At 44.2% G+C, this 14,987-nt stretch overlaps 1 protein-coding gene and 1 pseudogene across 1 annotated transcript in view; both read right to left on the reverse strand.

The window, feature by feature from the left end:
- The window catches only part of LOC146205972 (putative E3 ubiquitin-protein ligase HECTD2), a 31,382-nt pseudogene extending 26,111 nt beyond the window's left edge, over positions 1-5,271 (reverse strand).
- A 1,668-nt stretch (positions 5,272-6,939) lies between these two features.
- The window catches only part of LOC146205973 (putative E3 ubiquitin-protein ligase HECTD2), a 50,920-nt gene continuing 42,872 nt past the window's right edge, over positions 6,940-14,987 (reverse strand). Inside the window, exons 21-22 of the mRNA XM_084608277.1 lie at positions 13,588-13,731; positions 6,940-7,492 (exon numbers count right to left, since the gene is read on the reverse strand). Of these exons, the coding sequence (XP_084464403.1) occupies positions 7,372-7,492; positions 13,588-13,731 (265 nt within the window). The 3' untranslated portion in view covers positions 6,940-7,371. The remainder of the gene's footprint in view (positions 7,493-13,587; positions 13,732-14,987) is intronic.

Consider the following 14,987-nt stretch of genomic DNA (forward strand, 5'->3'; position numbering starts at 1 on the left):
TAGGCGGTCAAGGCTAACCATTGCTCTCTTTCCCAGAAGCAGGCGTCTCCTAATTTCATGGCTGCAGTCTCCTTCCGAGGTAATCTTGGCGCCCAAGAACAGAAAATCTGTCACAGCTTCCACTTCTTGTCCATTGATGCTCCAAGACTTGATAGGGCAAGACGCCATGACCTTTGTCTTTTTAATGTTCAGTTTAAGCCCAAACTTCTCACTCTCTTCTTGTACGCGCATCAGAAGTCTCTTGAGTTCCACTTCACTTTCTGCCATTAAAGTGGTATCATCCGCATATCTAAGGTTGTTGATACGTTTTCCAGCAATCTTCACTCCAGCTGAAGACTCGTCCAGACCGGCCTTCCTCATGATGCACTCTGCATATAGGTTAAATAGGCAGGGCGGCAGTATGCAGCCTTGCCTCACCCCTTTCTCAATCGGAAACCAATCAGTAAGGGCATGCCCAGTTCTGACTGTGGCCTCTTGCCCTTCATAAAGGTTCCTGAGGAGACAGATGAGGTGAATTGGAACTCCCATCTCTTGGAGAGCTTGCCACAATCTGCTGTGATCTACGCAGTCAAACGCTTTAGCATAATGAATAAAGCAGAAGTAAATGGGTTTCTGGAACTCTCTTGCTTTTTCCATGATCCAGCGAAGGTTGGCAATTTGGTCTCTTGTTCCTCTGCCCTTGCGAAACAAAGCTTGCACGTCCGGAAGCTCCCGATCCACATACTGCTGCAGCCTACCTTGCAGGATTTTTAACATCACCTTGCTAGCATGCGAAATAAGCGCGATCGTGCGGTAGTTGGAACAATCTTTGGCACTGCCTTTCTTTGGAATGGGGATGTAAACTGACCTCCTCCAATCCTGTGGCCACTGCAGGGTTGTCCAAATCTTTTGACATAATGTATGCAGTGTGTTAACAGCGTCGTGGTTGAGGTTTTGAAGCAACTCAGCTGGAATACCATCAATTCCGCTAGCTTTGTTCTTAGCAAGGCTCGCTAAGGCCCATTCAGCTTCACTCTTCAGGATGCCCGGCTCGAGATCAGTAATCACAACCATCTTATGTTGGGTTTGCACATCCGGGTCCTTCTTGTACAGTTCTTCTGTGTATTCCTGCCACCTCTTCTTTATCTCTGAGGCTTCAGAGAGGTCCCTGCCTCGTTTGTCCTTTATCACGCCCAGCTTAGCACAGAAGCTTCCTTTGATATATTTGATTGTCTTATACAGAGATGTTGTGTTCCTCAATTGGCTGTTGACCTCAACTGCTTGGCACTGTGTGTTCAGGAAGGCATTCTTATCTCTACTTGCTATTTTCTGAAAATCCGCATTGAGAACCTTGTAACTTTCTCTTTCCACGATAACTTTTGCAATCCTCCTTTCCTCAGCTATTTGCAAAACCTCTTCAGATAACCAGTTTGCTTTCTTGCATTTCTTTTGCTTTAGAACTACCTTAGTAGCAAATTCTTGTATTATATCACGAACACCAGTCCACATCTCTTCGGGCTCTTTGTCTTCTAGATCTAATTCTTGAAATCGATTCCTCACTTCCACAGCATATTCTAATGGAATCTGATCCAGATCATACCTGAAAGGCCTTCTAGTTTTCTGCGTTTTCCTCAATCGAAGCTTAATTTTGGCAACAAGAAGCTGATGATCGGTGCCACAATCGGCCCCAGGCCTTGTTTTTACTGCTTGTATCGCGCTTCTCCATCTCTGCCGGCAAATAATATAATCAATCTGATTCCTGTACAGACCGTCCGGTGAAATCCATGTGTAAAGGCGCCTCTTGTGCTGTTGAAAATGAGTATTCGCTATGGTCAGGTTGTTTTCTTGACAGAACTCTACTAGCCTCTGCCCAGCTTCATTTGGCTCACCAAGACCGAACTTGACTGTAATTCCGGATATTTCTTCACTCCCGACCTTAGCATTCCAGTCTCCTATGAGAAAAACGACGTCTGATGATGGGGTGCGGTCTAAAAGGCATTGCAGGTCAGCATAAAATCTCTCAACATCAGCTTCTTCAGCATTAGGGGTTGGTGCATAGACTTGGATAACTGTTATGTTGAAAGGGTGACCTTGCATCCGAGGTGAAATCATTCGGTCATTTTTGGGGTTGTACCCTAGCATTGCTTTGCCCATTCCTTCTCCTGGATTCGTACCCATAGCAAAATACATATTGGTCGCCTGAATTAAATTCTCCCATTCCGGTCCACTTGAGCTCGCTGATACCCAAAATATCAATGTTCAATCTGTCCATTTCTCGCTTGAGGACATCCAGTTTACCTTGCGTCATAGATCTTACATTCCATGTTGCTATGTGATATATCTCCTTGCAACATCGGACTTTCCGGTCGCTTCCCGACACATCCACAACTGAGCGTCCTTTTGGCTTTAGCCCAGCCGCTTCATTCGTCCTGGAGCTACTAGGAATCGCCCTTTGTTCATCCCCAGTAACATGTTTGACGCCTTCCAACCTGGGGGGCTCATCTTCTGGCGCCATATCATTAATGCTATTGTGACTAGCCACAGGCTTGTCTTGGCAGGAAATACTGGAGTGGGCAATTGCCATTACCTTCTCCAGTGAATCACATTTTGTCAGAACTCTCTGCCGTGACCTGTCTATCTTGGGTGGCCCTACACAGCAGAGCTCACGACTTCATCGAGTTTCGCAAGCCCCTCCGCCACGACAAGGCAGTGATCCATAAAGGGGAAATAACACCGCTAAGAGGATACAAACTTTGAAACATAAGGCAGTCATCATTCAACACGCGCGCAGCAGCAAAAGACCAAAACCGTCTGCTGCATGCTCAGCAAGAACATCCTCCAACGCCCTTGCTGAGCATCTTCAAACGACTAATATATATACACTATTGATTGAGACCGCGCCACAATCTCGGACATGAAGAAATCTATCTTCGCGATTACTTCAGGAATCTTTTTACATGGAGACCACGACGATTAACGTTAATAACGAAACGTTATTAACGCAACGCACAGTCACTACGCTGTCAAGCACGCTTATGAGAGGCGGCCCACACCGCACATTCTTCACTCTAATGAAGGAACCCGTAGAGGTCTCGAAATGTCTTGTTTTATACCAATTTTTTTTTTGGGTAGTTGGCGAGTGTACGTTTTCTTCAGCCACTATGTTCCTCGCCAGACAGGATTCTGTCGAACCCTTGACTAATGAGTGACAGAAAACGGATGCATTCCAGCAGCTGAACCACCAACCACACTAGTCAGAATAGGACGCCAGATGTGGACTTTTTTTTGTTCTTTGTGGTTTACTTAGTTCCTACAATCGCGTAGATGTTATTTGGCTAGAATTTCACAAGAGTGGCATAACACTGTGGCCGAAGCTGCAGTTCTGTATGACGGGCGCAAGTTCGTCTACACGCGCATCAAGCGTGTACAGGCGATTCCATGAATATCGTGATTTTTTGAGCTGCAGTTTATAGCCAGTGTTCCATAATCACCGCATGGAACAGAGGCTCAGCTATCAGTAGGCAAGGGGCACTCCCCTAGTAGGTACCAACTCGTTCTCATGCACTGGTTCTGGGTGGAAGAAATAGAGGTTCGTACCAGATTGGAAGTTCTCTCTGAGGGTACCCGGCGTCTCCAGTTTCCGCTGAAGAGATACAGAATGCGTCACCGCTCTCCGCTAAACTGCGATGCGGGAGTGTAGCGACTTCAATCGCTGTCTTTGACTGCTGAAGCAGATGGGGTGCGAACCTTGAAGATGTATTAAAGGATTCCTCGTGCGCTTTGAACATTCGCTGGGTGTTAGACGCTGAGCAGAGTTTACAAGCACGTGCAACGAGAGATGTCATGAGGCCTGAAGAAGGGGCTCTCTTCTCTTAAGGGCTGTCACTGCGACGGTCTTTTTTAGCAGCTCAAACAATTACATGTAATTGTTAGCAAGGAGTCAGTGGGACTCGATGGCCGTTCTAAAGCGTCATAGAAGCCATCATAGGAGAACGCAGCCGGCGCCTAAGTATGAAGTGAGAGTAATAGTGTCTGTATGATGAGGGCCTTGCATACTGCTGCCCAGCTTGTGTCAGCACGGCTTGAAGTTATTGGTAGTAGGGGGATGCCGGGGATCAAGTGGACCTCTTGACAGATACTGCACGAGCAGAAGCAGCAAGGTTGGAGGCTCGACCAGAGACCATTTGGTCAGTCCAGGGCAGGGGACTCGTTGCAGGGACACCGGAACGACAGCTTCGATGGTAATGGAAGACACGCTGTAGCGTGCTGCAAGGCTAAGGGCGGACCAGGACGTATGAGACTTCACTCGCCTGCCGTGGTGCGAGGGAAGCAGGAGGGGGCTTGTCGACGGCAAGCGTGCCGGCATAGGTCAGCGGGGATGCCAGGCGTGGCGTGGTACTGGGGCTCCGGTGGTGGTCCTGGAGATGCCAAGAATATGCCTCCAAGGTGCTAAAATCGGGAGGCCACTGCGGTGGTCCTGAGAAAGTCTACTAGGTAGTTGAAGGCCGAAAACAGGGAGCGTCTCGGGAACAGGATGTCAGCCTAAGTGTCAGCTGGAAGCCCGAGGAGGGGCTACCCATCCCTTGGAGATTGCGGGCGATAGCCAACGAGGGACAGGTGCAGGTGGGCCACTGTCGCGTCCTTCCCACAGGTGGTGTAAGGGGCCCGGCCGCGCCTATAATGAAGTCTGGAGGCCGCCCATTACAATCCAGTACGAAGACGGAGCAGCAAGGTCTGGTCAGAACCGGAAAGCTTGTCAGGCAGGAGCCGCGGCCGATGTTCGGACTTCACTCAAGCGTCTGGATAGAGTGAAGACTGTCTGGCTTAACACCTTCCTGAAGAAGTTAAATGGTGTGACTTGAAGAGGGGTGGGTGAGCCATCTTTGTGAGCACACGACTTTGCCTGTCGGTCCACCTACTCATTTTCAGGCACGCAAATGTGGGAAGGAAGCCAGTGAATGGTCGCTGGATGACCTGAGTTTTCAAGGACCAGTATGAGCGCTCGAAGAACGGTCACGAATGGCTGCGTGTCTCCCCCGTTCTGAAGGGTCAACAGGGCCACCCGAGAGACACATAGGATGCAACTGGCTGGTACACGGTACTTGCCGCATCGAGTTGGAGGCCACCCAGTTCAGTAGTCTTTGAGCTCACCTGGAAATTGAGGTGGCAGGAAGAATATACAGCCTCATAGCTGGGATGTGACAGGCTGCCACCATCTGCCCTGTAAACAGGAAGACTCATCGAGCCATCTGTGTAGACCAGGATGTGGCCTCCACGCCGACGTGCGTTCATGTGCTCTTCCTATATATACGCTTCAGCTTCCGTTCATGGAGTTAGTTCGTTGACCAATGTCTCATCGGTACTGCACCGGTGCGCACAGTAATATCGGGAAATTTGAAAGCAAATTAGCATGAAATTTAGAAGCTAGTTTTCATTATCGCGTATTTTACTGCGTGTGGAGGCGTCATAGCTCGTTGCTTTACGAAATTTAAGTAGATAACAGAGTGAGCCCTACTTGTTGCTGATGGTGTCTTTGAGGATGCTTTTGAGGATATCTGCAACATGTGTCCGGCACAAAGTAAATGAAACGTGTTGATCGGCATGTGATGAAATTTATTCTCATTCCATTCTGGGACTCTTAACTCTTACCGCACTCTGTCTTCAGTGTACTTCATTTTCAAGTCCTTTTCTCGCCTCAATGCCTTCGCGGCGACGCTGGCACCCTTTCGCGAACTCCTCTAAATAAGTCTTTTCACCTTGCCTCTGTAACAGTTCCCGAGTTCGAACTATTCTCGTCACGTGCATGTGTTTTACTATGAAGGTTAAATGTGCTACTGGATGAAGAGGGGTGCATGGGGGATCGTGAAACGCCAAACTATTAAATGGGTGTTCAGCTTCTCGTCGAAGTCAATGCGGTTGTTTTTTTGCTGTTTTTTTTTTTTTTTTGTTTTGTCAGTCGGTTAAAGTTCACTCAACGCCTTTGGCAGACTTTGTTTTCATATATGCATTTCCTAGCTATGATTTCGCTTGGCAATGCATAGCTAGTATCTATCATTCGATGCGTGACACGTGAATGCAAGAAAGTTCCACATAAATCGAACATCTATGTGGCATTGAAGAAGGTAGGAATTTTCTGAACAGCTTTGCGTACAGAAACGGCCAGTTGCATGCCGAGAAAACGAAATGCGTCAAGACAAGAGGTCATAAATCTAAGTGTATGGTGAAGTGGGTTAGCCCAGCTGAGATGGGGTGCTCGCGCAGGCACCTACCTCCCTGACCCAGCTTGAGTTGCGCTACAACGCTGCATTTTGAGCCTTTAAAGTTTGACTTGTACGCGCCAGTTTGCAATGCTACCGGTAATGCGAACAAGGTATCAATGTAGCTCTAACACATTATTGTACCAAGAACTCTGAAAACGCTAAACTTTTGTCAGTGTAACCGTTATCCCAGCACTACGTGGATATCCTCTACTAATGGTTGTTTAAATTATGCCTTAATAATGACAAATGAGGGTACGGAACATGGCAGGGCATGTGCATAGCTATATAACGTTGAGAGATTGGCCACTGGGGTCCGGACCAACCTTGCATAATACGGAGGCTCGGCAAGTAACCTTGGAGTCGCGGAAATGAAAATGAAAATTTCTTCGAGATTTTTTTCAGAAAAATAAAAGAAATAAAACGCATTGCATTCAGTACTGCTCTTCCGTATTTCTCTAGTTGTCGTCGGTACAGAAATTTCGTAATGTACCTAGACAAGACAAATATCGCCTTCTTTTACCCGCTTGGCCATGGCAGATTCAAGGGACCGCCTTTCTAGCCGGGCTAAGGCTGCCTTCGCACTTTCTTTCTTAACGAAAATGTCTTGAAGTAATATTTGCGCTTGTGTGTATACCAAATACATCTTTTATTATTGTATTCACGTAAGAATCACTGTCTCCCACGTGAGAGCGTTCCGTATTTTCTTCAGAAGACGTCACTTGTTCTTCGAATTATATCAACTGCCGCTTTCCGCAGCCGTGGATATCAAAGAGCACATTCATTTGATAGGTGATACTTGACATTTACAAGGTCCCCTCGTCGGATATAAAAGAGCATATTCTCTCAACTCCAACAGAGGCGCTCAAACACTACGCGCTTTGAATATCTGGACATTGGTTGTATTGCAATTGATAAAAATGAAATTAAAAACACTCAAAAGCATTCTAGGTCATCTTCGAAGGGCGGTGTAAGAGAGACTTCTGCACCAAGACACTGCGGCGAACTTGTCAGTGCCCAGTACAATGCTATACATTCTTGAACGGCCCCGGTGTAAAATCAGTGTGGACTGTTTACAAGTGGAAAAACTTTTTAAGGCCCCATTCCTGTCGGCTTCTGATGACTGGTCTGTGTCCTACTCGAGGCCAAAGCCTTCGGCATTGGAGATCGCGATGGTGAGCTTCTCTCGCAGGATGTCCTTGCTTTTGTACTTGGGCAGCACCAGCTGATTAAAGCAGGTGTGAGACACGGGTAACCTGCACAAGCATACAGAGAAGACCTTTAGCTTTGGGTGAATATAAGTGAATCCGAATATGAAGGAACGAGAACACTCAGCGAAAATAGTGATGCATGCCTACTACTTTTTGTTCGTGCGCTTTTGGATTAGACAGGGGATGTGGAGGACAGGCCTGCATATATCGATAAAGGCTGGGAGCAGTGATTACTACAATATAATTATTTCGCTGGGATGGATCCGAAAATCGCGTTTCTGAATTGCAGTTAGTGTTTGTGTTCTTTTTAGCCTGAAAAATAAGCGAGAACCCGGGAAGCAAGAGCAAATATTTAAAGACGGTTGAAACTTCAACTTCAGGAATACAAACCGGCTTATGCTTTGACTGTGAAACATACTGGTCAGCTCGGATTATTGAAATACTCTAAAGCCAACGCCGAGGTGAATGAATGAATGAATGAATGAATGAATGAATGAATGAATGAATGAATGAATGAATGAATGAATGAATGAATCGCTTTTAAATTTTAAAAATTCAAGTTACAGTTTGATTTGCTCCAGCTCATCTGTCTGCTTGTCTGAGCGTGTCTGAGCGGATATGCAAACGTTATACGATTTTCCTACGCTCTGCACTGCCGGATTAGTCCCTTCGCACTGAAATGCAAGCGAAATTTTCCAATAGAGCATGTGCTTGAAGCATCCTGATGGCAAAATTTATTTATTTATTTATGAATACTGCAATCCCATGCGGGATTTTAGCAGGGTGGGATACATCCTTATAGACAATAACATAGGCAACAACAACAAGAATACAAAGTTCAATAAGAGGCGGAAACAACAAACAAAGTAAGTCATGGCAAAACAGATGGTTGTAATGATTACACAAAACCGGACAGATTAAGGCGTGAACAAAATAAGTTTACAGATGGCTGTGAAACAGTGTCATTGTCTAATTTATTCCATTCGGTGATAGTCCTGGGAAAGAAAGAATATTTGGAGCAGTTATTGCGAGTGGAATAAGGAGCTATTGTTAGGGCGTGTCTTTGTCTTGTGGCATATCCTGTAGAGAAAGAAATTATATGTGACACGTCAACTTTGTAATCACCCTTTATCAACTGAAATAGAAATTTTAGGCGCAGTGCTCTGTTCCTTTCGGTAAGAGAAGGAAGTTTGGCCTTTGCTAAAAGTGTTGTCATTGAGGTGCGCCCAAAGCTATTGTAAATAAAACGGACTGCCCTCTTCTGCAAATTTTCAATCATATTGGTGTGTTTTTGTGTATAGGGATACCAGATAATAGAGGCGTATTCTATGCTTGGAAGGACAATGGTTTTATAAGCCATTAACCGGACAGCGGGTGTGGATAGTTTTAATGCTCGTCTTAGAAAAAAGAGTTTTTGATTAGCATTACTTTCTACGTATTTAATATGATTTGTCCAGCTAAGATCTTTTGAAATCCAAAGACCGAGGTATTTAAACTGCTCAACTTCAGATAGAAAAATATTCCGGGCTGAATACCTGAAATGAAGAGGGTTCTTTTTATGGGTTATTTTCATAAATACTGTTTTCTCAAAATTAACCTCCATTTGCCATTCTTCACACCATGAAACAGCTCTTTGAAATGATTCATTTAGCTTTAACTGATCATTAGCGCTGTTAATTTCAGAATAAATGACGCAATCGTCGGCGTACAGGTTAATCTTAACATCAATGTTATTTGTAATATCATTGAGAAAAATCAAGAATAAGAGAGGTCCAATAACAGAGCCTTGCGGCACGCCGGAGTCAACTGAAACCTTAGAAGAACTCTGATTCTTAAAAGAAACATATTGTTGTCTGTTCGAAAGATAGCAAGAGATCCAATTAATGAGCTGTGGGTTTGCTAATATTTTATCTAACTTAAATAGTAACTTTTTATGTGAAACTTTGTCAAAAGCTTTTGCAAAGTCCATAAAGATTGCATCGATTTGTTTACCTGAATTTATTGTAGCTGCGAAATCATGTACGGTAATAGCTAACTGTGTGGACGTGGAAAAACCTCTTCTGAAACCATGTTGAGCGCTTGATAGAATGTTGTACTTGTCAAGAAATTCAGAAATATGTTTGTGTATTATATGCTCAAGAAGCTTACATGATGTTGAAGTTAATGAAATGGGGCGGTAATTTGTAATTTGATTTTTCTTACCACTCTTATGGAGAGGCTTTATTTTTGCTGTTCTCCAGTCTCTTGGAACTTGACTGTCACACAAAGACTTAGAGAACAAAGCACATAAATACTTTGAAGTCCAGGGAGCATAACGTTTCAGAAATTCATTGGGAATGCCATCTGGCCCGGGTGATTTTTTAACCTCTAGATTTAAAAGTAGATTGAGTATGCCTTGTTCAGTGATGTTAATGTCATGTATTGGTGGATATGAATTATAGAAGTTTGATAGAATGCCATTGTCTTTAGTGAAAACAGACTTGAAATGGGAATTAAAAGCACTTGCAATTTGACAACCATCTTCACATTCAACACCATTAATTTCAAACACTTCATTCGTTCTACATGTAGGTGTAATCAGCCTCCAGAATCTCTCGGGGGACGATGAAATGAAATTGGGAAGTTTTACACCATAGTATTGATGTTTGTCAAAAGCTACTTGTGCCTTTAGCTGAAAAGAAATTTCAGAAATTTTCTTCAGTAGTGCAGGTAGATCCTTAGCAGTACCTTTCTTATGCTTTAAACGCTTAAGTTGCCTTTTCAGTTGCAAAGTCCCACGAGAAATCCAAGGGTTCCGACTTTTCTTTTTCAAAATTTGAGGAACAAAACGATCAATGCAATGGTTTATGAGGCACTTAAATCTTTCCCACAAAACATGAATATCATCGGTGCTGTTCAAAAAGGACTCAAACTCAAAAGATAGCATATCTATTATTGACACATCATCTGCACGCGAGAAATTGGGCACGGATATTTTCATAGGCTGCTTACGTAGAGAGACATCGGAAAGCGTTAATAACACAGCCTGGTGATCTGAAATACCAGGGAGAACTTCACAGGTGCTGTTTGTTCCAATTGCTCCACTTATGAAGAATATATCGAGTATTGATCTCGAGTTAGTTGTTATTCTCGTAAAATTTTCAACGACTTGAAGTAGATCAAACTCAAACGCTATGTCTATCATCATTTCGCCACATTTATCTCCCCGAACATTTTGTGAGAAGGAAAGCCAGTCTACGTATGGCAGGTTAAAATCTCCGGCCAAAATAATCCGATCACCAGGCTTCACATGTTCAATCATATAGTTTCTAAGACCATCTAGTACTTCAGGGGAAGAGTTAGGTGGCCTATAAATAGCACCTATAATATACCTAATGTTGTCATGATAGGCTTTGCAGAATATTCCCTCGACGTTTTGTATGTCGGGCATTCTTGCCATCGTTAGACAGGCTTTGAAAAGGACACCCACCCCACCCCCTTTGCTACCACGATCTTTTCTATGGATATAGTAACCGCGAGGCACAAATTCGCTATCGTAAACGCTTTTGCTTAACCATGTCTCCGTTAATATAGCAATGTCCGGGTCACAGGCTTCCAAGAGTCCTTCTAATTCTGTGCATTTATTAACAACGCTCCTACAGTTCACGTTCAGGATTTTCAGTACGCGAGTGTCACGCATATTCCGTCAAACTGCCATTTTTCTTTACTTTGACTCGCATGCCCTTTACATCATCCCAGTAATAAAGCACACCATTTACACTGAGCTTGTCGTAAACTAGCTTTACTTTTGCTTTATCGCCCCTTTCTTTTTCTGAGCTCTTCCACAGGTTTTTGCGCTTTTCACGAATTCTAAGCGAGAAATCTTCTGAAATAGACTCATTAGAGCCCTTCAGCTTGTGTGCAGCCGCTAATACCGACATCTTTTCACGATGATCGAGGAATTTCAAAATTACAGGTCGGTCTTGATTTGCATCGTTTTTTCGCCCAAGTCGGTGACATCTTTCAATGCTTGATGCTTTTATCTCTAGCTTAGTTTCGAAAAGCACACCCACTGTGTTCAGGAGTTCTTGAGGTGTTTCGGTGCAAGGTTCTTTTATTCCATAAATAATTAGATTATTCCTGCGACTAAAATTTTCCAAGTTATCTATTTTACTTGTTAGGGAAGCTAGTGCAGATTCAATTCCGTTCATATTTTCTTCCATATCTTTTACTTGAGCAGTTACCATACTAAATGCGTTAACCTGTCGCTCCACACCATCGACACGTTCCGTTAAAGAAGAGATTTTATACACTATGTCTTTCTGGGTGGTTTGTATATCCTGGATAGCTAACTGCATTGCGTTTTGACCAGCTAGCAACTGTTCTAGCATTTCTTTTTCACTAGGGCCAGGATTAGATTCTATGTCCCCACAAGCTAACAGGTCAAAAGGAATCGAACGAACACATGTAGCAAGGTATTTCACACATGGTGGGCAAGGCAGCAGCAGCAAAAATCTGTTGTTATTACGATAACATTTGACCGGTAAGTACCTACTGACCTGGATCATGAAGCAAAAAGGGTTGCTAAGCATGTTGCCTGCACGGCTGCTGCCAGGCCCACTGGTTCGATGCGGCATCCACGGTTGTTTTATACCCATCGGTGAGCTGTCGTAAGGTGACGTCACTTTAGATTGGTCCCAGGGGGGCGCTACGGTGGTTAAACTTGGCTGTCCATTGATGACGCAGCAGTTGACGGGAGGGGACGGTGATACCATAGGCAAGCGTAGCTTCTCGGTGCAGATAGCGGCAGGATAGCAGGTGCACGTGGAAGACGCCTCCCAGCTGATAAAAGCCACGACCTGGATCATGAAGCAAAAAGGGTTGCTAAGCATGTTGCCTGCACGGCTGCTGCCAGGCCCACTGGTTCGATGCGGCATCCACGGTTGTTTTATGCCCATCGGTGAGCTGTCGTAAGGTGACGTCACTTTAGATTGGTCCCAGGGGGGCGCTACGGTGGTTAAACTTGGCTGTCCATTGATGACGCAGCAGTTGACGGGAGGGGACGGTGATACCATAGGCAAGCGTAGCTTCTCGGTGCAGATAGCGGCAGGATAGCAGGTGCACGTGGAAGACGCCTCCCAGCTGATAAAAGCCACGACCTGGATCATGAAGCAAAAAGGGTTGCTAAGCATGTTGCCTGCACGGCTGCTGCCAGGCCCACTCTAGTTTGCAAGCTGAATGAATCTCCATAAGACACAAGTCCTGAAAACTGACAGATTGCGAGGGGTGGGGAAGGAGGAGTAGCCAGCATGTGCTATACGGATAGGACTATTCAACAACTACGAATCCAGTTATAACACCGTCCATGGTTTTTCACAGAGGTGTGTTGTTTCTTCATTTCGTTGAATCGCGCACTATATCGAAGAAAATTTTAAAGATTCTACGTAAATGGAAAATACTTAAGTGAGCAAAAGCAAGAAATCCCCCTTCAAATTCCGAACCCTGCTGCACTGCATGCGGGCGCCACTCTTACGATGCGCTTTTGGTGTCGAGACCAACACAATGTGCCAGTCTCGACACCAGAAGCGCATTGTCACGCGGCACCTGCATAATACATATTTGGGCCGAATTAAGCAATGATCACATCACAAGAACAGTCGCAAATCAGTCCCAAACCGACCAGTTATCCCCGCTTCTATTGGTCGATTACGACCGGCGAACATGTTTAACATTAGGATCAGGGGTTAACTTACACATTTGTGACAGTTTTTGTGATCTCATCGTTGCGTAATTGTCTCTTCTTGTTAAATGTGAGTTGGTCATGAGCTGCTGAGAGGTTTTATGCGAAAGAAGTGGTCATGTGCGCATTAAAAAAAAAACAACTAACTTTTTAGGTTTGAGATGCCTATGTCTTCAGTAACGACTGCGTTAATTCTTCTCCATATGCGTTGCCTCCGTTCCAAGGAGGGAAAAAAATCACAATGACAAAGCCTACGAGATCAAGGGAAGATATATACTTTCCATCGGTTGCAATTCGCCTGGTAAGAAAAGCCGTGCGATCATAGCAGAGAGATCCGACATGATAAAATTCAGTTTCTTTGCGGACGAAGTTAGCATTGACAACTTATAATAACACTTCTTCATACGACGAGGATGCTTACATTTCCGTGTTACTGTTTTGAGCCGATATCTTGAAAGCCATTTCCCCCATGCCACCGACGGGTACTCGGTCGCTGCCCGTTGCAAATCGGAGGAACTGCTTCTGCACGTCGGGGTTGAAAGACTTGAGTATGTCCCAGAAGTCCCTGAGCAAACGAAATACACCACCGATACATGTTTGCGCAAGAAAGCACTTGTAAACGGCTATTGAAGTAGGCATTAGGGCTCCTACGTTTTAATAAGGATGGGAACTACTGCCTTTTCTTCAACGTTTCGTTTACCTAAGTGTTCCCCCCATGAGTAGTCTGCCGCTAACTGGGTGTTTGCGAAGAAAAAAAAAAGAATACACAAGGTGTATTCGTTTTCATCAACGGTGTGTAGCTGTTTATGGACACCTGAAACCTCACAGAGCGTAGCACTGAAGGTGTTAGAACATTTTGAAGCACTGCTAAATCAAAATTACAGCATGTCTCCGTTTGCGAGATCATAAATATAGAAAAGCCCATCGTTTGAACACTGCTTGATAGGAAAACCTTTTTAAGAAAGAGCCACACTATTGCTAGTTTCCTGCACATTGTCTAATATAGCGCGGCACATATTGTTTCGTCCGGCTTCAAATGCTGACGAAAAAATGTGGACCGATTATTAAGCTCAAATAATTCTTAATCAGTGCGCACATAGTAATTTATTGCACTGTACGTACATTATGGATGAAAATAAAAAGGTATGCACTTCATGAAAATAACAAGTCATAAATGCCGATGTACTGTTCTTAGCTATTATATGACCACATGGCTAACTGATCGCTTCGTCAATTACGCGCCGTTATTAAATTAATTATTTCATTGTGATGAAAATTTAACTTTATGCTACGACTCAAGTCATATATTGTCGGATAGCTTACATCGAGTAAAAATTAAACTGAACAACTGCGGGTCTTGACTAATTACCGATAATTAGTTTATTGTAAATTATTATCTAACTTTACGTCACCACGTCAAGCCATATCGCTGAAAAGGTTTCGGTGAGTAGCATCCAAAATCAAACGCTTAACACCCCAAAAGTCATGCAAAACTGAGCTAAATGCGTTCAAGCATGGTTAAGCCGCTGCCACTTTTCACTCATTTATCTCCACTGTATTTCCCTTGAAACATTATTTCCCCTTTTTCTTTCTCTTCAATTATTTATCTTTTTCTTCAAACGCAAAAGAACGTGTGCTCCAGCTGACAGCAGCATAGCGGGCCGGACCACATAGAAGGCTTTGTTTCATCATAGCAAGAATGGTGATGCAGTAGCCGAGCTTTCATTGCTTATCGATGCCTCGCCACTGATGGACAACCTGTATAGATCACAATTATGCAGGTTTAACCTTCCACAAAGCACCGCAAAGAGTGTGACGTCA

Source organism: Amblyomma maculatum, chromosome 1 (genome assembly GCF_055883805.1).
Source record: "Amblyomma maculatum isolate TAMU_Amacu chromosome 1, ASM5588380v1, whole genome shotgun sequence".
Classification (NCBI taxonomy): Eukaryota; Metazoa; Arthropoda; class Arachnida; order Ixodida; family Ixodidae; genus Amblyomma; species Amblyomma maculatum.